The 24364-nt window shown below is 34.9% G+C and overlaps 2 protein-coding genes across 2 annotated transcripts in view; both read right to left on the bottom strand.

Moving 5' to 3' along the window:
- Nucleotides 1-296: 296 nt before the first annotated feature.
- Nucleotides 297-9696, bottom strand: LOC131979338 (interleukin-1 receptor type 2). Its single transcript, XM_059343290.1, has 9 exons — nt 9191-9696; nt 8145-8403; nt 5772-5946; nt 4631-4808; nt 3624-3740; nt 3457-3522; nt 3235-3370; nt 2551-2696; nt 297-1290 (listed from the first exon to the last, which is right to left on the bottom strand). Exons 1-9 carry the CDS (start codon nt 9270-9272, stop codon nt 1145-1147), a joined length of 1305 nt encoding a protein of 434 aa, XP_059199273.1. The 5' UTR covers nt 9273-9696; the 3' UTR covers nt 297-1144.
- Nucleotides 9697-20166: 10470 nt separating this feature from the next.
- The window catches only part of LOC131979378 (mitogen-activated protein kinase kinase kinase kinase 4-like), a 138071-nt gene continuing 133873 nt past the window's right edge, over nt 20167-24364 (bottom strand). Inside the window, exons 31-32 of the mRNA XM_059343335.1 lie at nt 24203-24342; nt 20167-23003 (exon numbers count right to left, since the gene is read on the bottom strand). Coding sequence (XP_059199318.1) covers nt 22920-23003; nt 24203-24342 — 224 coding nt within the window. The 3' untranslated portion in view covers nt 20167-22919. The remainder of the gene's footprint in view (nt 23004-24202; nt 24343-24364) is intronic.

Here is a 24364-nt window from a genome sequence, read left to right as displayed (position 1 = left end):
CCAAGTTTAAATCATAGTGCTTCCTATACTTGAGCAAGTTGCAAAATGGTGATTCTCCGTCAGCTCATTTTATACTTGGGCCAATATTTTTTTTATTAAACAAAGTGCAATTATACAGTGTTTTACACAGAAAGATCAGCTGATGAAGTCTAAACAATAAATAATGCTGCATCATTTAAGTTAAGCAACCACACTGAGATACAGTTTTATCACTGTGGCTTTATTGTGCTTAAACATTCTCATGTGAGAATATTTTGAATTAAATACAATAAATGTTTTGCATGCAATAACCACAGAAAAGTAAAGCATTGTTAGATTTCATAATAGGTGACAGAAAAGTTAGACCATCAACGCCATAAAATATTTATTCAAGGTAGAGGTAATGCAACACTTATTTTCAAGGATGATAGCATCATAAATGCCATAAAACACATCAACATACAATTTTTTTTCCTTTAGGAAAATCACATTTGCCATGAAAATGTGCAAACATTTGCAAATGGACTTAACACTTGCCAACTTTACAAGAAGCTTCCCTGAGAAGATTTATTTTGAAAAATACAATCACGCACACAGTACAGCACATATTATCTACACTCAGTGGTCACTTTATTGGGTACACCTGCAAAATCTAATGGAAAAAAAATGCAACTACTTAGCCATAAATTCTACATTTTATAAAGATGACAATGTTCAGTTTTAATCTGCAATGTCAGAGAGGTATTCATGTAACTTTATGATTATCATATAATTTGTAAATGGGGAGGGCAATATCTAAAAAGCCTTTTTGACCGTGTCTGACTAAAGTGGCCACTGTGTATATGAAGAATATTTGAATGACAAAAAAACAACAAATAAAATGACTTATTATTTAGAAGTCTGTACTGAGTTTGACTTTTTATTTAAGCTAAATATTTGTGCCACATCAAACCACCATATAAATAAACCTTTAACACATACAATATCATCAAGTAACAATGCAACTACTGATTAGTAACACTGAGTCTCTGTTAAAGGAGTGTTGAGCGCAAAATCTGACGTGGTGGTGTCACTGCAAATAATCACGTGCAGACAGTGCACAAAAGACTAATTTGATTGAACAGCAAAGATGTTAAAGAAGGTCTTTGTTTGTGGAGGGAGTGTGTTAGAAGGTGCTGTTCTGCCGAGCCAGAAAGTAATCCATTTTGTTTTTCCTTTTAGGTTTGAGGAGGATATAGAGGAAGACAGAAACCACAGTCAGGAAGCAGGACACGGCCACCACAGCTACCACCAGCCATGTAAATGTGGAGTCTGTGAAGAGAGAAACATGTAAATTAATGTTTTGATATTGGGCCTTCTGGTTGTCTTGATAATTACAAAGAATAGTTCCAGGTTATTAGAATTTATTGGATTGCTAATGATAACATGTATTCATAATTAATATGAATCAATTAGTATTTTATTTTTGTGTCTGGTCATTTCCATGACCTATCCCTACTGGTTTGCCTTTGTTTGTTTCGTATTCCAGCATGTTAACCCACCATAATCTAAGAGCACAATACCTAAATATCAACCTAACATAAACCTCAAACCAAATAATGGTCCAGGAGATTTCCCACAGTTGAAAAATAACAGATATACAAATACAGCCCCAAAAGCACAAGACAAAAAACTCAAATCCAAACCAGACAAAATCTACTCCTGCATGCATTAAGCCAAATACTTTATCCAATTCAGAGACTGATCTACATAAAGCAGTCTGAGAAATTAATCTATAATATGTTCAATTTCTCCTCCTATCCCATACTTCAGAAATATATTCAGATAAACGGAATTATCAAAAAGACATTGAATTAAAGCTCATTTCTCAGTGCCTATAAATCTACATCAGGAACATGAACTTAAACATCTTCTTCTAAATCATATGATAATGACATATAGAATAAAATTAATTTAGTTCTCCTCATTTAGATCACAATATTCAAATTATTTCATCTTCCCATTTCAATACGTGCAGTAATACACCACACCTCAACTATGTACAGATTGATCTGTGACATTTAGCAAAATTATAACATTTTCACATTAGTTAGTTAGTTAGTTCTCAGTTTTTACTTTTGCCATATTTCTAATGCCCATAATTGTTTGCATAAGGCCTGTAGCTTGTATATAAAAGCTCACAACTAAGTTTTACTGGGATCTTGGAACATAGCTACATTGTTAATACAGAATCATATTTGGTAAGAAATGCGAACAGTCAGACAAGTTTCAAACGAACTCCAGGCCAAAGTTATGTAGATAAGAAAAGGAAGGCAATAGTAAATCATTACCAGAACTGTCAGTGTAAAACATCCATTATAGTTTATCATGGATACTACCTGCTGTTCCTCCCTCACAGCTGTCTCAGTAATAACTTTAGTGAGTACAGTGCTATCATATTCAACACCAAATGAGAGAAATATTACACAACAGTTAGTACGTCTCTGATTCCAATGTACTTAATAACAAAAGTTTTTTCAGTAGGGCTCTGTCATTTACACAATAATAAATGCATACAAAAATACAACTCACCCTCCAGATGAAGCTGTGTGACCACTTCCTGTCTCCCTCCTTGGTTCTCAGTGACACATTTCAGCTCCGTCTCCACGTCTTCTTCTGTCATCGCTATAACAACGAGCCTTAACTCGATGTGGCAGCCTTCAGACACTCTGGTCACCCTTTAAGCATGAGACAGACATAGAAATGTGTTTAGATGGTTTAAATGAGGTGGGTTGCATGGCAGAAAGCGACTTAATGTAATGTATCTAATGACTGAAACTAGGCAAGTTGTTAATTTAATAATAATACACTTAGGATTTCCAACTTAATTAAAGCTGCTAACATAACACATTAAAAAAAGGGACAAATTAAAAACACAAATGAAAAATGTAGCAAGTGAACAGGTATCATTACATCTAAGAGTCATTTTGTTTAGTATTTTATTTTAACTATATTTACACAAACAAAAAAATGCTACTTCAAGATGTTTAGTAGTCATCTCAAAATTACATATGTATAGCTGTTTCCAAACTAAACTATGGTAATGTAGTTATCTTTCTCTGCCAACCAGGGCTCCAAAATTGATTTTTTCCAGTTGGATAATAGTTGTTGTTTTTTTGCAGACAACATAACTCATAAAGTACTCTGTAACTTTCCCCTTTCCCTTAAGCAGTACAGATCTAGTTTGGCCTCACAAAAAAACAAATCAGCAATTACCTCCTTCCCCCTTGCACAGCCCTTCCATCAAGGTATGAGGACTCCACTGATTGGTCGTTGACCAGCCATGTGACCACAGTGGAATCTGCCATTTGACATTCAGTGAGCACTGTACAAGACAGGTCGAGTCCTGAACCTAAATGAAATCAGAGGTGAATCAGCATTAGACTTTGGATTATTCTAACTATTTTATATATTAATCAAAGCATTTTAATCACTCACCATGAACACTTTCAAAAATGGCTCCGTTCACTGGCGAGACAATCACAGGCGGTTGAATTACTGGAGCTGAGACGTAAGGTAGCACACAAGGTCAGTAGCATCAATTTTATGGTCCCCACAGGGTCATTTTTAAAGTAAAAGATTAACTTTAAAAATTAAAAGCTCACTGTGAATGGTGCTGTATCTCCTGCTGCTGATTAGTCCTGGGTTATAGGTCATAGAGAGGCCAGGCACAGAGGTGGTGGTGGTGGTGGTGGTGGTGGTGGTGGTTACAGGGTCTAGACCTTCACACATACACACACATTTAGACACATTTAGGTGTAATTGTATTTAAACAAACAACTCTAAAATGACAGTAACATATGCTTATTTAACATAATAATAATTAATTTTCTACCTGATATAACAATTGATGCCAGGTAACAATGTGTGTCGTCTTGAGTGAGGATTTTTTTTGTCTGGTCCCTGTGACCAAGTTAACTCAGTGTGTTGCATTTATTAGACCAGTAGAGGGCAGGACACCCTAATACTATTTGTACTGTGCCATTGCAAGGAAGTAAACTAATGATATAAAAGCATTATTTTTTTAAAACATTTGTAGATGTATAGACTCAATTTTCTTTTATTTTTTGTATTTTTATCATGAAATGGAGCCTGGAGAGGTATTCATATTCATTCACAAAACAATTAACACCTTTTAGCCTGCACTGCATGCACAGTGTGTGCAGGTCAGTTTTACTTTTGTGCACTAATAATAAGTTTACTTGCAAAAAAAATACCCCAGCAGATATTTTCCTTTTTAAAATGACAAAACAAACACTATTTTTGATTTTTGACTTTCTCTGGAGTGAACAATACAAAAAAGTCCTATTTATTGAATGTTTTACTTTTTACTTACTTACATATTTATTCTTATCACAACAACCAAAGTTTAATTGAGTCTAGTTTGATTTATGTCCCCCAAATTACATGATTTAGGGAAATAAATGAAAAAAGATGTTTTTGCAAATTAACCCTTCATTGTTTAATAATGGCCAACGCTCATTTATATAGTGTGTTCATAGTTAGGTTTCAAAATCAGGCCTCCAATAGATCAAATAAAAACTCAGATTCAGCCTATACCTGTCAGTTAGGCCACTAATGAAGGAATAATGTGTGTCTTGACATCACCTACCTTCCACAGTAAGCATCAAGATCCTGTTGACTTTGTACTGCTTGTCATTGATGAGCACTCTGACCTGGCACGTGTAGACACCTGCATGCGATCGCCTCACTGCAGGAATGATTAGTCTACCTCTCTCCTGACTGAAGGGGGCTGCTCTGCCTCGCTGAGGGACATTGAGGCTGGAGTCCTGTCAGAAAGATGTTTAATGTGTTACAGTATGTGATGAGGTTAGACCTCTACTGGCAGCAAGTAAAATCACAACTTATGTAATTCATCTTCTTCTACCCAAGTTTACTCACTCCTCTCCATCATCCCAGTATCTCACCATGTTAAATAGACTTTAACTAAAACAGATTCAACATTTTAATCTGTGCAGTGGCGGTTCTACACAGGGGCCTACAGGGGCCACTGCCCCTGTGAAGAAGCCCTTGGCCCCTGCTGTGGCCCCTGTGTCAAATTACTGTAATAATAAAATGATCAATTTGTAAAGATGAGAGATGGAACAATTCTTACATATTTTTCGTTCAAACAATATCTCATTGTACACAAAAGGAACCCAGAATGTGTACATTAAATAGTTTAATTGTGCAATAAAAGCTTGTGTAAATAAAATAAAAAAGATAATTCTCACCGTACTGCGCTTTCAATGTCATTGTCGTACAAAAATAGTTGTTATTGTTGGTAAGTCTCATTGTTTCAATTACTGTATTTGTACCTTCCAAATATGATTAAATTAGATTTTTAAATAAGCTAAAATAAAGGGTTTGAATGCTTAAAAATCATCTTTGCCGTTTTTTAATGTGCCCCTCTGATTAAACACTGGCCCCTGCTTGGCCCCCACAGTAAAACTGGTCTAGAACCGCCACTGAATCTGTGCCTGATTGCTAGTAGTTAAAATATCACAATGTACACAATGTTAGCCCTGAAAACAAACCTGTAATTCTGGGCAACATGAATTAAATTTGAATATTTCAAATAATCTACAGCTGAGTGATGTTACCTATTGTTAACTATTTATTGAGACATTTCAACAAACAGCTGAGAGAAATTCAAAGTTTCAATTGTGTAGCAGAGTAATGAGTTATGAAAGGTTTAAGTCTCTGCAACTGATCGACTAATCATTAAACTTGAACTTTTTCTGCCCTCTCACCTTGTGCCACTGGATCATTCTGCCTGTGACGTTGAAGTCGTCCAGAGATGGACATGAGAGCCTCAGATACTCCCCCACTATGGCTGTGGCTGGATGGGACAGTTTCTGCATGTCAACAGAATTTGACTCGTACACTTGTAGCTTGATACTTCCAGTTACACAGTACGTTTCATTTCTGGAGACAAAAGTGAGAAAAAAATTAATAAATAAACGGCATGCAGCAAGAAGGTGCAAAAAGTTAAGAAATGGTTTGTCAACTACAAGATTTTCAGAAGGCGAGATCTAGCAGGCTAGTTTTGGAGATGCTATTTTGTAGCCCACTTTCAATACCTTAACCTGTACTGCGGGAGCAAAAGCAAGACTAGAAATGTGTGTGAATGCTGAAAGCTAAAAAGCTGACCTAAAATTATAGTGTCGAAAAAAGCCTAAAATGAAAAACACCATAGTAAAGTATGTCCAAAAAAGGTAAAAGCGCCATAGTATAGTTTGTCAAAAAAAGGTCATATTGTATAGTTGTTATATTTTTTAATTTTAAAAAGTGTTCAAAGTGAAGTTTGAAAAATGCCAAAAAACACTTCAGAATAGTACAGTATGTCCAAAAGTATAAGTAAACCAGCATATTATAGTATTTCCAAAAATGCCATAGTATAGTATGTCGAAAAAAGTAAAACAAATGTCCAAGGAGAAGTTTGTCCAAAAATGCCTGAAAACACTTTTGAATAACACGTTGAGCATGGTAATAATATAATATGTCCAAAAAAAAAATATATATATATAAAAAACAACAGGTATTAGTATGTCAAAAAAGGAAAATAAACAACATAGTATAGTATGTCCAAAAATGGTGAAAATGCCATAGTATAGTGTTTTGATACATATAATTATATAGACCAAGAAAAGGTCCATAGTATAGTATGTCCAATATCTCATAAAAAGGTCATAATGTAGTATCTCCGAAAAACATCATAGTACAGTATGTTGATGAATGTATTATTATGTCCTGTGTTTTCTCGTTTCACAGGTGCATAAATCAGATTCTGTTAAACATCCACTGCTACTTTTCACCATCACTGTAGACCATGGTTGGGTCCGGACTGCTGCTGTGGTTATGCTGGACTCTATCTTATCACTACTAATTTTCGTGGTTGGGTCCAGACTGTTGCTGCGGACCTGCTAGACACCCATAACTACTATCTGATCAGTGAGTTTCTTATCATTGCTATAACTACAGACTATTCTGCTGTCATTTTATGTTCACTGCTACTATGACTAATATCATTAGTCCTATTCCTGCTAATATTACTGCCACTACTATTATTACCACTGTTATTTGATTATATTTACCAGCACCACAACTACTATCATTAGTGCTACATCTACTGTATTTTACTATTGTGATGTGTTCTGTACAACAACATCTATTGCACGTATGTCTGTCCTGGGAGGTGGATCAGAGGGTGACGTACCATGTACAGCCTGTAGAGCCCTTTGAGGCAAATACGTGATTTTTTAAATTTGATTTTTACGTGAAAATTCTGGGCTATATAAATAAAATTGAACTCTATGTAGTTTGTGAAAATTTAGCAAAAAAACTGAATAGTATATGTTGAAAAAAGTCAAAGGGAACTTTGTCCAAAAATGCCAAAAAAAACCACCATAATATAATATGTCCTGAAATTTGAATAAAATGCCATAGTATACTATAGTATGACTTTTTCCTGAAAATTTCGGCATGCTATAGTATGACTTTTTTCAAATTTTGGACATCCCAAATATGTTTTTTTTCTGCCAAAAATATACTACTAAATGTGCCAACAGAGTATAATAAATCCATTTTGAGAGTTTTGAGGCATTTAAAATTTTTATGACATTTTCCTTTCAACACTTTTCAACAAGTTGTCAAGTGGGGAAAAAGCCTAATAACACTTTAGAATAGTATGTTAAGTATGGTAAGAGTATAACATGTCCAAAAGTTAAAGAAGAAAAAATTGCCTCAGAGTTGAAAAAATTTTTTTTTTTGTTTTTTGGTTGTTGTTGTTTTTTTTAAATTGTCATAGGGAAGTTTGTCCAAAATGCCTTAAATGCTTTAGAATAATGTTGAGCATGGTCATAAAAGTATTTTTTAAAAACACCTATTATAGTATGTCTCATGCAGCATTCACACATATAACCTTCAGAAAATTAAGAGGTTATTAAAGAAATAGTTGGCACTTTTTCAGAATAAATCTCATCAAGCCTCCAGTTTAAAATAGAAATTTCGTCACTCATTGGTTGCAAGACTGTAAAGTCCCTTTTCTAAATGAAGCTCAGTAGCATAAAGAGCATGGCAGTAGAGGAGAGGGATGAATTTGTGTGAGAGTTTTTAATGGCTACCTGTAGGTGCAGATATATTCCCCTGAGTCTGCAGCCTGAGCTGGGAGGAACCACAGCTGCTTGTTGTGCTGCTGGACACGCCCCCCTCCCTGATACGCTGCATCCTCCGTCCCGTTTTCCTTGGTGATGAGGTACTTTGCTGTTGGAGAGGCGATGTTGTGCGCCTTGAGCACGCTCTCAAATGCCCCGAAGGAGAGGATTACGGCCTCGCCCTCCATTCTGTTTAAATTCACCTCTTCGGACACCAGGGCGCAGCCATCTGCAGGAGGAAACAACACTTAGCAGCTTAATTACCACGATACATGGTAAACCCTCTGCACCCCAACATATGTTTTCTTTAAAAGATCGCCAAAGATACACCGTTTATTGTAATAACAGCTTGAAATTTCAAGAAAGCATCATAGGTTAAAGATTGCATCAGAAAATGGAGCCAATTGTGATATTTCTGTCAAAATCACTTTGTTCTACAAGTCTCATTTAAAATGTTGCCAAAATCAAACCGTTTGGAATAACTAGATCCTGTTAAAAACATTAAATTCTGCTCCTATTTGCAATTTTTTTCCAATATTCATGACACCTGTGGACACTTGGAAAGGTGTTTTATAAATACATTTTATTCAAATTTATTTAAAAAAAATAGTTTATCAGAGAAATTATACTTGCATTTTTTCCATTTTATGATTTCCGTCATTTTTACGGTGTTATTCTGCATAAATTACATTTTTGTCCTGCTCCCACTTCTAGCCATGATTGTTCTGATTCCATAGAGCTGCAGGACTTATACATTTAAAAAAATAATACTAATACTTTATATATTACAGTAAAATGCAAGGCCACAGTGAGTAAAACCTAAAAAGAGTAAAAAAGACCCTGAAACACCTTGGGGTTCAATGGCTTAATATCTTTAAATTCCAGAGATGATTGAATTTTTTAAGGTTAAACTTAATGTACAAAGTGATAAAAACACTTTCCATTCAGCTTTATGACATTCTTCCCCTCCAACTCAACCTTCCTATGCGCAGATACATAATATACATCATGCTCACCTTTCACAGACAGAGGTATTAGTGGAAATCCATAAACATATTCGATGATGATCGCAGCAAACATCAATACCAAGCGAACCATGATGACAGTCTGCAGAGATACAAAAATCTTAAATAAATGATCTGCTGATAAAATCTGACAAACGGGCTGCCAGAGACAGCTGGATGTGTTCAGTTGCTCTCAGCTGTCAATAAAAAGTATTAGAGTTTATTACTAGTGTGAGACAGTAATAAGCCAGATGAATAACCGACAGTAAGGATCAATTATTCTTAGTGATGTCTGGTACTATGATGTTACCAGTGTTGTCTAATTTTCTAGCTCTAATTGAAGCTCTTTATAGGCCGTAAAACTTGTGACATCACAGAGTCATCATTGAAACTTAGGCCCGCCCTTCATCCCGCCTCCGCTGAAAGACACATTTAACCGCGGGGCTTTACCAGCAGCAACACTCAAGATGAGTCACCTTTAATGCGTAAAGGCCACTGATATCAGAGGTCAGCAGAATCAAAAACTAACAATAATAATAGAATAAAAAATACAACACATTTTTAAACTCATAAATTAGAATATGAACTGATTCATCGTACATTATTAATTTAATAAATTCGAATAGAAGTCTGGTGTTTGTCAAAGGACTGTTTCCACTGTTCCTTTTACTGTACTGTGTATCCACAGATATATTTTTATTTATTGTCCATATTGCAAAATAACTATATTTCTGTATATATATATATATATATATATATATATATAATGTCTTATTTTTAATCTGTGTAACCTGTATTTTAAGATGCTGTGACAACTGAATCCCCACTGTGGGATTATTAAAGTCTTGTTTTGGTTGTAGGGCTCCACTCTCAGGAAAATCACAGCATTTGATGTGATTGAATATATATTCTGTTTACAACCCTGATTCCAAAAAAGTTATCTACATTGTAAATAAAACAGAATGTAATAATTTGCACGTTTTTGATACATATTTTCAATTGAAAACTGGACAAAAACACCATATTTAACATCTTGTTTTTGGGTTAGACTTTGTTTTTTAAACTAATTTAGTTTTTGTTGTGTAGAACTGCAGAAACTAGAAGATGTTACCATTAAAATGAAGCCTCATAGATGTGTTTGGCCTTACAGTTCTTCTGTTATAAGCTTTTTGGTCTAAGAATTAACTCTGTGTAGATATGTGCATTTTCTAATCTAATCTAATCAACTATATATATATATATATATATATATATATATATACATATATATATATATATACATATATATATATATATATAGCAAATAGCAAATAATACAACTAATTAAAACATAGGCTACAGTCATGGAAAAAAAATATTAGACCACCCTTTTTTCCTCCAATTTCTTGTTCATATTGATGCCTGGTACAACAAAGGTACATTTGTTAGGAAAAATATAATGATAACAACAAAAATAGATCATAAGAGTTTAATTTAGAGCTGATATTTTCCATGGTTTTATTGATAATGATTTTGGTTATTATCAAGAAAACCATAGGAAATTAAATCAAACTCTTACTCCAAATTTTTCTGTTTTATTCTATAGCAGGGCTCTGTCAGACAGGAAGGTAAACTCGAGTTTCCTGTGGAGAATTTTTAAGAAGAGTTCAATCATAATTTCCATTGAAACCAGCTAATTTTCACTTCTTCTTTTTCTTTTGTTTCCTCGCCTGTCATCACGGGGATCAGTTCACCGCAGCAATACTTTCTCACACACACACACACACACACACACACACACACACACACACACACACACACACACACAAGTCATAAATGTTTTCCTCAATAAAATATTTAAATGTGTCATCAAAAGGCAACCCCAGTTGTAAAGTCTGTGGGAGTGTCTTTGCTGTAAATGAATATGTATACACATGACTCAATAAATACGACATTAACTGGAATTAGATGGAAACTTTAACGCACGAGTGTTTTATCAATTAAAAAAAAAAATTCCTACGTCAGTTAATTCTTTTTGATCAAATTCCTGACAGTCAGTTATATCTATTGCAAATGTAACTGCTGATTGCATATGACACATAATATAGTCATATAATAATAAAAAAATACTGTATGTAGGAATTTAACTCAATTCTCTTTTTAACTCAAGTTTCTGTCTAATAAGAAAAGAGATAATGCAGTAAATCCTTTTGCTTCCTTTACATTTACTGTAAATATTACTTTGTTTTTATGATTAAAAATACAAACATTAAAAAAATACATACATGCGCATAAAAAATCTAGGATTGTATAAATATACATATAATATATATAATATACACATATAAATACATTTATATGTATGAATTATGAATGGATTATGATTTTTGACCAATTATTTCAGAAGGCACATCTATACTTAAATTCTTTCTATAATATATATTTACTGTCTATTTTTTTCTCAGAATAAATCTCAAATTGCTGTAAATTAACCGAAAACACTCTCAAATTCATAGATGCTAAAACTAGAAAATATAAGCAGTAGTGTAAAAATAAATAGTAAAAACTAAAAATACTATGATGTAAAGAGAATGCAAGTATGTATACAAATATATTAAAAAATATACATATATTATATTAATATACATATAAAATGACTTATATTAATTCATGAATTATGGATGATAATGTGAGGTTTTTTACCAATTATTTCAGAAGGCATATATATATACTTAAATACTTTCTATAATATATATGATTTATTTATATAGAGTCTATTTTTTTTTTCTCAGAATAAATCTCAAACTGTTATAAATTAACCAAAGAGACCCTCAATTTGTTTCCAGTCTGCATTAAAATGCACTAAAACAAGACAATATAATAAATAGTACAAATACTATGATGGGAAGGAATTGTATTAAAGTATGCATACAAAAAAAAATGTAAAAACTTAAAAAAATTAATTTAAACATTTCAATTAAAAAATGCCTCCATATAAACGTACATACAAATATTTGCATGTATAAAATATACAGTATAATACATAAAATCAATATTATTTAACACAAAATAATAATTGTAGCAACAAATACAGAAAATAAATTCCCTACATACACAGATTTAAACTGTATGTGAATATGATTACACACACAGTGTACTCACGGTTTACAGGTGAGCCTGTTGTCCCTGGCAGAGACACTGGTGACAGACAGATGTGCAGACGGCGTGGACTGGAACTGCATGTGGTCAGTTTCCTGCTGGCTCACGAGGGAAACCTGCGCTCTCTTTTCAAGGTTCCCACCCCTCTGAGGTGGAAATTTCTTAGGTTTCCCAATGTAACGCAGTGTACTGTACAGCTCACCACTCATATCCCCTGACTCCTTACACACACACACACACAGACACACACACACACACACACACAGACACACACACACACACCCACACACATACACATGCACACACACTATAATATTTCCTGCAGGTTCATTCAGAAAAAAAGTCAGTGGTTTAGGTTTACGAGTGTTTAGGACTGCTTTCGGCTGTTCCTCTGGCATCATCTGCCTCTTGCGTCAGTGACGGACATCTCTGTTTGTTTTAGCACAAGAGCACACACACATAGACACACACCGGACATTAGAGAAAGATCATTATTAAGGCAGCAGTTTTGCCTACTTTTTGAGAGTTTTGTTGATTATCAAAATATTGTAGTTTTAGAAAAAGTTATAAATGCAACTACCACACACACACATAATCTTAAACTTATACCTACTATTTAAGTAGTGAGTTTCTTATACAAAAACTTTAATTGTTTGTCTTTATGCGAAGATGGACTTATTGCTGCCTGGCTTCAGCTCCACACTTGGCACACACACATTAGAGAACTACTGATCTTTTCAATTCAACCCTTGACATAAAGCAAATTATCATATTCACTAGATTCATTTTAGGCCTGTCCTGAAAACAGATAATACAATACCAAGCCAATGCCTATATAGGCCCATCACAATTATTATAATATGGACTTATAGTATGATTTGTGGACATGGCCATGATAAAACAATGATGTCACACATTATGTTTACATGCCGGTTTGTTCACCAACACTTTAGCCAACATGATGTTTGATAAACAGCAGGTTTTACCCACAATTATAAGTCCTGGAGGCATGTTTTCACAGCGCTTAACAAGGGAACAGATGACACAAGCTTCATGTGCTGCAGCATGAAGGGAGACCAAGCTAAGTTTCCCTTCCAAAGTGGAGCGTAGGTTTATACCCAGAATATTTGAAACAATAGTTGGCTGCCAGACAGAAGATGAATTACAATTCTAACCTGTGTAAATATAAATTTAAATCTGTTTGGGGGTGAGATAGCCTGCATAGCTTGTAAACTTCACCACAAAACTTCACAAGATAAACATAACACAAGCTTTCAAACTTTCCTCAGTTAAGACTAGTATTATACCAAAAGCATAATAATGTTATGATTTGTAATAAATAACAAAATCTTACACAAAAGGCACATTAACACAGGACAAGAACAGATTAAATACAGAGTGCAGATATCAGTCAAATCAATTGTCCATTAGGAAATAACAGCTGTGTGTGTGTGTGTGTGTGTGTGTGTGTGAAGGAGGACTCCACACAGCTCCAACTGGGCCTTGTCCTCTAGAAAAGTGTTAAAAGGCCCAGATGATTCCTGGATAATTCATTCTTTGTTTTCTTTCACATTTGTCATGTTTATTCCTTTATTTTAGAGCAAATACATCCAGAAACGAGTCAAGGTGCTAAAGGGCTCTTCTGCAGTTTTCTTTCTCCCCTGTTCTGCTAAAACTGAACACCACGGTTAAATTTCTGCCTAACATTGTTGAAACAGAGCAGCTAATATTGGTAGTAAATATTGGTAGCAAGATTAACAAGTTATCACTCCTTTCACCTTTCTCTGCACCTCACGACTTTGCTCCTTATTGTCATATATTTCTGTTATTTTAGGCTGTAGATTTGATCATTTCATGTGACCTTCTGAGAGCTCCAGAGCTGCTGAGTTATTTGACCGGAGGGCTAATTATTTGTTTCAGTTAAATTGGAGGATTAGCTCAGCACAGGCTGCCGGGACAACTTCTTCATTTTTTCTTCAGCCTTTACACCTAGTCATTAGTGAATAAGAAGCCAGCAAACACTCCAATGAAATGTGTGACACTCCCTTTTGTTTTGTTTTTTACAGTACGTGAGCTTGTGCACATTCACCACACCAGGTGACATCTGAGAAAGTAGAAACCAGTGGGGGAAGTTTTAGGTGACGGCAGATTTCTGCAACTGGGCTGTTGTATTATTGAGGAAAGCTTAATGCTCGGGCTGGGCTTTGGTTTGGTATTTGTGTCAATTATCTGTAATCATGCATGATGTGTTACAAAAAGTCCACAATGCCTTTTAGGAAGACAGACAGACAGACAGACAGACAGACAACGAAGACAATGACTGGCAAATGAAAAAAAGTATTTTGTGCAAACCAAGAAATACAGAAACATGGATGTAAAATCATAATTACAGTATTAAGACATAAATAATATTAAGACATATCTGATGAGAACATATTACATAATTTTACAATAGTAAAATGTGGTTCACAAAATACACATTGAGCACAGAAAAAGATCATTTCTGGCTATAATCTTATTTGGAAATAATAAACAAATAGATTATTAGAAACAGGCCAGGAGTCTTCTTGAAATATATTAATGTTGTATTAACATTTTCTAAAGCTCGTTAGGGCTGTATCTTTCAGGAAAAACTGCAGCTTGAATGAGTGGGTTATAACGATAATGAGAGGGACCAAACTGTGGCAAATTTTGTGAATTTTCTTTCTGCATAGAGCAGATAAAAGGATATTGTTTGAATGGTCTTTTTTATATAATTGAAGGGGAAAGATCCCAACAAATATTTTTTTTAAAGTAAGATACTGTAGAATTTAACCCGCCTCTGAACAGACCTCAGAAGTGCCTGAAAGAAAATAAAATGTCTCTATCTAAACAAATGTTTAACAACAGCTGTGTAACAGCAACATGACTCACTGTGATCTCACTGCGTAGAAACTATGGTGTCCCCCCATTGTGCATTCTCATAGATGACTCAGTGTGGCTGACATATTGATCATGACTGGACATTTTCCAGGAGACTGAATTTTATCATATAGATGACATTAGTTCAGTGATGCAAGCTATGGGGTCATAGTTGTCATGCAAACAATGTGTTGATGTCACTGGTTGCTGGCTGGATCCAACATTTTATTCAGTTGGAGTCTAGCTGAACATTTTACTTTGTTTACATTTTTTTTAAATGAACAGTGATTGATTAAAAGCATGTGTAAACAAAAGCTCCATGAATGAGAGAGATTTGTTGAAATGCTGTGATATTTCAGTTCGTCATTCATGCTCTTGCACTTTGATTAGGAAATAAAACAAAAAACTCCCTGTAACAAAAAGGACTAAATGTACTTACTGCTTAAACAGAAATAAGTAAATACGAGTAAACAATGAAGGGGAGGAGCTTCTTCAGACCATGAACCCTTTCACTTTGATTTCCTTGACCTTTTCACTCAACCCACAGACAAATCATACAAGTTTTCGTTTTAAACGTGAATTAAAGGAGGACTCTGATACAACACGTCAGATACATGATGTAATGATGTCTCGACCACTGACGGTTTCTTCTGTGATTTAGTTGTTTAGTTTAGTTTTTTTATTTACTAGGACACTTAATATTTACTTATTTATCTCCAGCATATCTGATTATCTGGTGTTTTGTCTTCTTTTGTTCCCCCTGTATTTTATTGTATTTTTGGAACAACCTGGCACAAGAATTTCCGTCTAGAAAAATAAGTTTCCCTTTAAATTAATTGTACATGGTCGCCTATAAATTTGGGAAAATTCTGTTTTCAGACACAATCCTCTGTTAATTTTGGTTATATTTTCATTGTGATGTGTTTGGAAGAGATTGATTAATACAGTTTTGAGGGGATATACACTACTATATATATATATATATACCGACCTTTATTGTAGTTTTAGTTAGTGTTACATTTTAAAAAAATAGATAAGATAATTTTTTGCTATTAATTACATACATATGCATATAGTTATTAATTATTGGTAATGCAGCTTATATTATTCATGCAGTTGATATGTGATGAGATACAGATTAGATACAGACTGAGATAAAGATAAGATGAGATGGGATACAGATGAGCTACAGATAAGATGAGATACAGATGAGATCCAGATACAGATGAGATGAGATGAGATACAGATACAGATAAGATGAGATACAGATGAGATGAGATGAGATGAGATACAGATGAGATACAGATACAGATGAGATGATATACAGATACAGATACAGATGAGATACAGATAAGATGAGATACAGATGAGATACAGATGAGATACAGATAGAGATGAGATGAGACAATTCCTTTATTGGTCCCACAATGGGGGATCTTTGCATCTGCATGTGGGTTGCAAAAAAATAGAAGAAGCTTCAATAAAAATAACAATCATACAAGTTTTTAAATAGTAATAATAGTTAAAAAAAAGCAACATAAACCACAACATAAACCTAAAAGTGTGAATGTTCTAGTCAAAAGGAAAAATAAATCTACTCATGTGCCAGTTTGGATCAAAACCATGTTTTCCTACATCTGGACCTTTTCAGAATGACATTTCCTCAAAACAAAGTAGATAACTTTTTTTTTTTTATCATTTGCCAGAAAAAATGTTTATTATTGTTATTATAATACTCTGTACAGAACGATCAGTACGTAAGCAGAACAGGCCTTCCACAAGTAGTAGTGAATGTTCTGCCAGTGTTTTTAATGGATGAAGGTTAAAAGGTGAATGACACAGAAGATACCATTCATTAAACTGCTGCTCATTGAGAAAGCAGGACATGTTGCGAGTTTTGGGAAATCTCCAGATCTGTTCGTCACCTGTGATATCCTGATACTAAATGACACTGGACAGATGACTAACCTGTCGTTTGTTTTTCATTAGCAGAGGAATTTACCTCCCAGCCAGTCAACATATCAGTAAATCTCAGTGTGTTAGCCCCAGAGGGCCATTTTCTGTCCATCAGTCAAATCATAGTACAACAATTTTGCATCTCTGAAAAAGGAGGTTTCACTTGCTGCAGCAGTGGTGGAAGAAATATTCTCTGATCTCTTACTTCAGTTAAAGTACTAAAACCACACTGTGAAATTTCTCCACTACAAGTAAAAGTACAAAAGTATCAGAAAATGTACTTAAAGTATCAAAAGTAAAAGTACTCGTTATGCAGAATGGCCCTACTTTAAAATAAATGTCTAATAACTTTAAATGTATCATGTTTTATGTTTAAATTGACCTGAAAAGTAACTAAAGCTAAATGTAGTCGAGTAAAAAGAGCAATATTATGCTCTAAAATGAAGTAAAGTAGAAGTATAAAGTTACATATGTTGAAATATTCAAGTAAAGTACCTCAATATTGTACTTAAGTACAGTACTTAAATAAGTTACATTCCACCACTGTGCAGCGGTAAGAGTTAAGCTAAAAATTAAAAGGAGTCAGATGTCTGGTGGAACACGGGTGGAGAAATATTACGCTAAGTGGGAAAATAACATCTCCTTCATTTAAAGGACCCAATGATTTATTACATCCTTTGTCTGCCAACTTAATGATTCAGTTTCTATTGATTCTCTATATTTTTTTTTATCTCTGTCATCCTCAGTATTGTGTTGTATACAACTGAGTCACTGAGTTGTGTTACCTTGTTTTTTCCCATGTGTCTTGTTCCTTGTTACCTTTACCTTGTCATTTGTTAGCTGTCATGTGTAAAACATTTTTAAAAAGTCAGATTTCTGGAGTGATGGAGTGCATACCCCAACGGCTGAGTCCTTGTTGCAGCGGACCCAGGTTCGGAGCTGGGGTCCCTTTGCTGCATATCTCCCCCTTCCATTGTCACAGTCTAATTAACAGTTGTGGGATGTAACTAAGTACATTTACTCAGTACTGTACTTAAGTACAGTTTTGAGATATGTGTACTATCCTTGAATAATTCCCATTTTATGTAACTTTATACTTCTACTCCACTACATTTAGCTGCCAGCTTTCTCAGTGGGTCCATTCTGCATAATAAGTACTTTAACAATTGATACTTTAAGTACATACTTTTGTACTTTTGTTTTGAATGCAGGACTTTTACTTGTACTGGAGACTTTAAACTAAGTAAGGGATCTGAATACTTTTTCCACCACTGCTAATTAAGCAGGAAAATGCAAAAAACAAAACAAAAAAATAATTCTACCGCACTTTGCATCATTGGAACATCTTACATGTTGCATACTTTGAAAAGGAAATACAGTAAAGCTCAGTGGGGAGATTCAAACATCTCCCACAGACGTCTGCTCTCACAGGGAACTACACAGAAAATAAATGCCAATGTTTCATCACCTGGTAAATAGCAAATTCCAGGCTGCATGGACTCAACCAGAGGAGTGTTAAACATTAAAGCACCAAAAACCTTCCTAAAACCTTTACTAAAGTAAAGTAACGGCACCTTATCCCAGTTATCTAACCCCACCCAGAGCAGGGATCAGCACTCCCTCATGTCAAACAGAGTCTTCTGACAAAAGACATGCTCAGAAAATGACAGCGTCCATCACTTCTCCTTTCCACCGGCCCAGTCATAGCGAGATCAGACATCTGGAGACACCACAGAGTGGATCAACAAGAAGTCAACATTTGCATAACGCTGATAATATCTAATTTTGAGTAACTCTCCATTTGGCAATTTCAACATTACTGTATATATGTATATATATATATATATATATATATATATATATATATATATATATATGTATATATATATATATTTAAATATGGATAATATACAGTAAATATCTGAATTTAAAATATATATAGATATATCTGTAGAATAACTGTTTTTTTAATTTATTTTATTTAAGTTGCAATTTTTCATACTTAATACTTTTTTACCTTTTCATTAATTTATTATTAAAGTTTTACTGCAAGAAAACAGAAAGTTGCCATCATTTTATAAAAGTGCATGTGTATTTTTTTTTTGTATTTCTACATAGAATTCACTGTAATTTAAAATTCCCAAAAAACATTTAACATTTTAATAATACTGCAAAAAATGTTTTATTTTATTTGCAATAAAAGTAATCAACTTTTTTTATGGCAATTGCACTCACACAAAAAATTCTGGAAAGTAACTTTTTTTCCTTTTTTTACATGGCAGTTTCTTAAGTTTTACTATAAGAAAACATAAAATTGCCCCAATTTAATAAAAATGCATTTCTAATTTATTTATTCTATTTACATTAATTTAACATTCAAGACCATTAAGCAATTGAATAAAACTGTTAAAAAAAACTACAAGTAATTAATAATAAATGATTAAATATAAATTTCAACTTCCATTTTATAGTAAATATTTGTAATAAAAGTTTTTATGGAATTTGCACTCATAGAATGTAGAAAAAACTTGTGAACTTTCTGGAAAGTAACTTAAGTAATTTTTTAGTGTATGGAAATATGAAGAAAATCTGTTGAAACAGATCAAAAGCTGCACAAGACGTGTTGGCAGTGTTTCAGTTGGTGTTACAACACGTCTTCAACATGTTGTCATGTGTGTTTTTGGGGAAGGAACAAGCAGCGAAAAGCCTTTCAAAGATCAGAGGGCAAACTCTTCTTTTTTAAAATTACTTTTAAAGTTTATTCAAAGAAAAAAAAAACTTCAGGAAAATACATGACTTCCTGTCATACACAGAGAGGACATAAGTTAGAGTAGCATGGCAGAAACAGCAGAGGAAAAACACGTTGCCTCACGTCCGAGCCTGCAGGGAACGTTACTGCAATGTTTCCACGTCGAAGCAGCGCTATGTGAATACCTGAAATGAACAACATGTGTGTTCTTTATTGTTTTGTAAGTAGGTTATTAAGTGGGGTAAGGTAAGGGGGGGAGATGACAAAAAAAATGAAATATCCAATAAAATCCGGGCTCAAAAAGCAAGAACAAAGAATTAAAGACGCATATGCATTAAACATAAATACCGTGATGCACATTAGTGTAACAAAACATCGCCTCTGTAAACATTTCTCCACCTAAGGTGAGCGTAATAATATTAAACCACCGCAGTCGCATATTTACGTGTACATAGACTTACAGAAACAACAGAAACTATTGTTAAGCTTTCCGACTAGCTCTAAAACTGAAGAATACACAATGCTTCAAGTGATTTTTTTTTTTTTTGATTTTTTTTTTCCCAAAAAAGGATTTCCAAGTAGTGGTTTTTCATAACAATAGGTTTACACGTTTTAAATGCTGCCTTCTTGGCACTTTTTCCCAATGTTTTTATAGCTCTCATCCTTATTTAGCCGATAAAGAATATCAATAATAACCACAATTTTTTTAATCATGAAGTTTCAATACAGCCACTCATCAAGGCCTTGATGCAATAAGAGACACACACTGGGTTTCACTGCACACACAGACCTCAGACGACACAGCATTGGGGGGGTCCAAAAGGCTTTTCTGCAAGAGGAGGAGTGACTGACAGTAACCTTTCCACATGTCAGAAACACTGCTCACATGTGTAATTGTTATCTTCAGGAGGGAAAAAGACACTCAAAGTGAACTTGTTTGAGCACAGATTGAACCCTCCGTTGCCCCTTTCCTTCACTGAACAATGTGCAGTCTGTGGAAATGCAAGGAATTCCAGCTGGAGATCGATACTTCAGGTTTGCTGCCCCAGTCTTTCACATATACAAACAACTTAAATAACAGCAGGAGCAGGAAGTAGTAGAGAGGAGGAGGAGGGGAGAGGGTGCGGGGGGCACAAAAAAGAGAAAACAATTCCTTCCCGAAAAAGTGGGGTTTTCCGTCTTCACAAACAGCCGAGTGATGAAAAGTTCTGCTCCGTTTTTGTGACACATCACAGTAACACTGAAATCCAGAGTTTGTGTCTCTCCCCAGCTCTGTGTCAGCATTTTGCATCAGCACAGATTCTCAAGAAAAAGGTTGCAAATACAGAATAACCCCCATACTTCCTTCCTCCCTCCGGGGAAAATATCTACACCTGACGTAGAGGCTCCGCTACTGCAGCTTTTTAATCGTATTAACTTGAAATTGAACATCTAGGATTGATCACTTGTGACAAGATACAAAGCAAAAAACATCATCTCATGCCTTGGACCACCACACAGTAATACGTCTTTCTACATTCTTGACACTTAGTGCATTGCATTCATACAAATGAGAAATGATCTGAAATGGAAGATAGAAAAAAAAAATAATAATAATAATAAACGCCTGCCAGGAAGAAAACAACTTCTCTGCTGAAGCAAACCAGCTGACCGTGCGTTTACCTCTCTGCCACGAAAATCCAATTTTGTCGATGACACTGAACTCTCCGACCGCACACGCGCATACACATACTGAACTCTTCTCCTCTACTTTATCACTCCGTTATCATATGTTTTACTCATTTTATATCTGACTATTATTCACAGCAGTTGAGAGTTTAGGTGGTCATGTTTGACTGGTAAAACGGGGAAAAACATGACCACTGACACTATCTGGAAGATTCAATGAACTTTTATTGTACATAGACACCTTAAATTTTTTATTTTTGGACCACACCCACATCACTTTCTTCTCAGACAAACACACCTTTGCACTGTGGGTTCAGAGTAAAAGCAAGCAAACTGTGTGTGGATGTGCGTTAAATCTTAAAAGAAGGTAAAGGACATGTTTTTACTCCACATAGTTACACTTATCTTCAAGGAATAATAATAATAATAGTAATAATTCAAAAAATACTTTTCTGAAATCCATCTGCTCAGCGTCTTTCTCTCTCTCTCTCCCCCCCTTTTTTTTAAAGCACCTGTCCAAACAACACAATACTTCAACGACACACACACACCCACCTGTCGAGTCCCATCAGACTTACAGCAGAACCTCAAACATTCGGCCCCTTTTTGCATTTCGCTTGTCACCCCGAATCGCACCGGCTCCGGGGGTTTTACAGTCGAACCCCCTGAAAGAATGTCAGCAGAAATTGGCCCAAACAGAACATTTACACACACTACTGGAGTGTTGATACAAGAGACTCCGGCCCCTCCGGCCCCATGAGACGCTCATAAGATAAGGTGGAGGGCGGGAGCACGGGGTGAAATCTCTTCCAAGTGGCAGACCTGTAGGATGTAGCAGTAGTAATAATAGTGGTAGCAGTACTAGTTAGAAGAAGAAAAAAAAAATCTATCGCAATCTGAGAAGCACCAAGTAAACGGAGAGGGGAAACAAAAAGAACCCCTTTTCTTGACTTCCCATTTAATTTATTTCCACTTTCTTTCTTTCTTCCTTCCTTTCATATACTATTTAATTTCATCACTTCAGGTGTTTCAGGGGGCGACTGCCAGGCGTCACAAAGCGATCCCCCTGGAGCTCTGAGATGCAGCTCCAGTGGAGAGAAAAAGTTGAAGTCTGAAGTTGTTGACTGCTTCATTAAAAAAAAAAAAAAAAAACATGGGGCTCGTTTCTCGTTTTTGATTTGGTTCTCTTTTGGTGTCCAAGAGCTGACAAGACATCGACGGTGGGTTTCTGAGATCCAGTGTTAGCGAGGGTGGAGGACAATGAGGAGGAGGAGGAGGAGGAGGAAGAGGAGGAGTAGGAGGAGGAGGAGGAGGAGGAGGTGTGGACCTCTACCAGCTGAGCAGGTTGCTTCGGCCCAGAGTCATGAAGTAGACCTGGCTGGAGCCTCCGGACCGAACGGAGGCGAAGAACACCTGGAGAGGTGAAAAACAGAGAGAAATGTATTAATGAGAATGTAAAACCAGAAGAAAAGTTGAATGGAAACACAAGCCTCTTATAGAATATTCTTATGATCAAGCATTTTTTAGTTCACAATCCCAATCCTGACACCTTTTTATAGCCAGATTGTAGCCGGCTCACTGAGCTTCTCTGAGAAGTCAGAAGTGAATCAAGAAGAACATTCAACCACTAAAACTAATTTTTCTGTTCAGGAATGCAAGTAAATAACTATAATTTGACATCCTAATCAAGAAATAATGTTTTTTAGAATTGTTTCCACTTATTTTGTAAAACAGTAAATAAAAAAAAAAAGAATGGATAACAATAATAATGATATTTTAGCATTAAAAATATAATTTCGTCTAAAGATCTTCTACGTAATGGTGTATTAACCATTACAGAAACATAAAACATGATTTTATTAATTACTAATTATGTTAATTTAGGACAGCTGTGGCACAAACTGATGATCTAATACATTTGCTTAGCACTGTATTTTTTTTTGTTGCATATTTTGATTATTTGCCTACATAATTCATTAAATCAGTAAAATGAATATACAATAGTTTAAAAACTAAAAAGAAACATAATAATATCCTGATCAAGCTGATCCCAATCCCATTACCAAATATGTAACAATCCAGAGTTAATAAAAATATATATTTACAACATTGGTAAAAAAAAACAAACAAACAAAAAAAACACAAATAGTATAGAGCTTTCAAACCCAGTTTAGTCTGCAAAACAATCAGAAAGTTTTGGTGGACTAACAGAATTTCTTTAACTGATAAATTGGTAAATTTAATTCCAAAAATCATATTCTTCCAGATTTACTGGCCCTAGTGGTTACTATGAATAAATGATACTAGTAATAATAATTATAATATTTCACAAGTTAAATAAATAAGTTTTGCAGTTGACAAGCAGCTAATTTGGCTGAAATTAACTAAACATTACTTAGCTGAACAAACCGAGCAGCTAATTGATTAACAGATTAATAGATTAGTCAACAAATTGACTAAGAAGGGGCAGGAAGAAACCTCAATCATTGCCATAAATTAAAGGACCTCAAATCTCAGCAAAAGGCATTAGTACCAATAAAGATGAGGAACTTTACTCCACCTTACACATTAGATATGGGTGTGTTGATGAATGTCTACATGCAACGTCTTACCTTGTCGTTTCTTTCACAGAGGAACTTGAGTCTCTGGGCTCTCTTGTGCATGAAGACGCCGTCCAGGTGGCCGGTCTCCACCGAGCGGATCTCTATGGCCTTCTCTCCCCAGCCCATGATCTGGTTGGAACGAATGTAGGCTGCAAAGAAAACAGATACACT

Source organism: Centropristis striata, chromosome 10, assembly GCF_030273125.1.
Source record: "Centropristis striata isolate RG_2023a ecotype Rhode Island chromosome 10, C.striata_1.0, whole genome shotgun sequence".
NCBI lineage: Eukaryota > Metazoa > Chordata > Actinopteri > Perciformes > Serranidae > Centropristis > Centropristis striata.
The sequence above is the reverse complement of the archived record's forward strand: the minus strand, read 5'-3'. Positions and strand labels throughout refer to the sequence as shown.

Coding starts and splice junctions, on each gene's coding strand:
- LOC131979338 (XM_059343290.1), bottom strand. CDS start 9,272: ATGGTTCGCTTGGTATTGATGTTTGCTGCGATCATCATCGAATATGTT. Junction 5,947..8,144: donor GAATATATCTGCACCTACAG/GTAGCCATTAAA, acceptor TTTTGTCTCCAG/AAATGAAACGTACTGTGTAA. Junction 3,741..4,630: donor CTTGATGCTTACTGTGGAAG/GTAGGTGATGTC, acceptor GTATGTGTGAAG/GTCTAGACCCTGTAACCACC.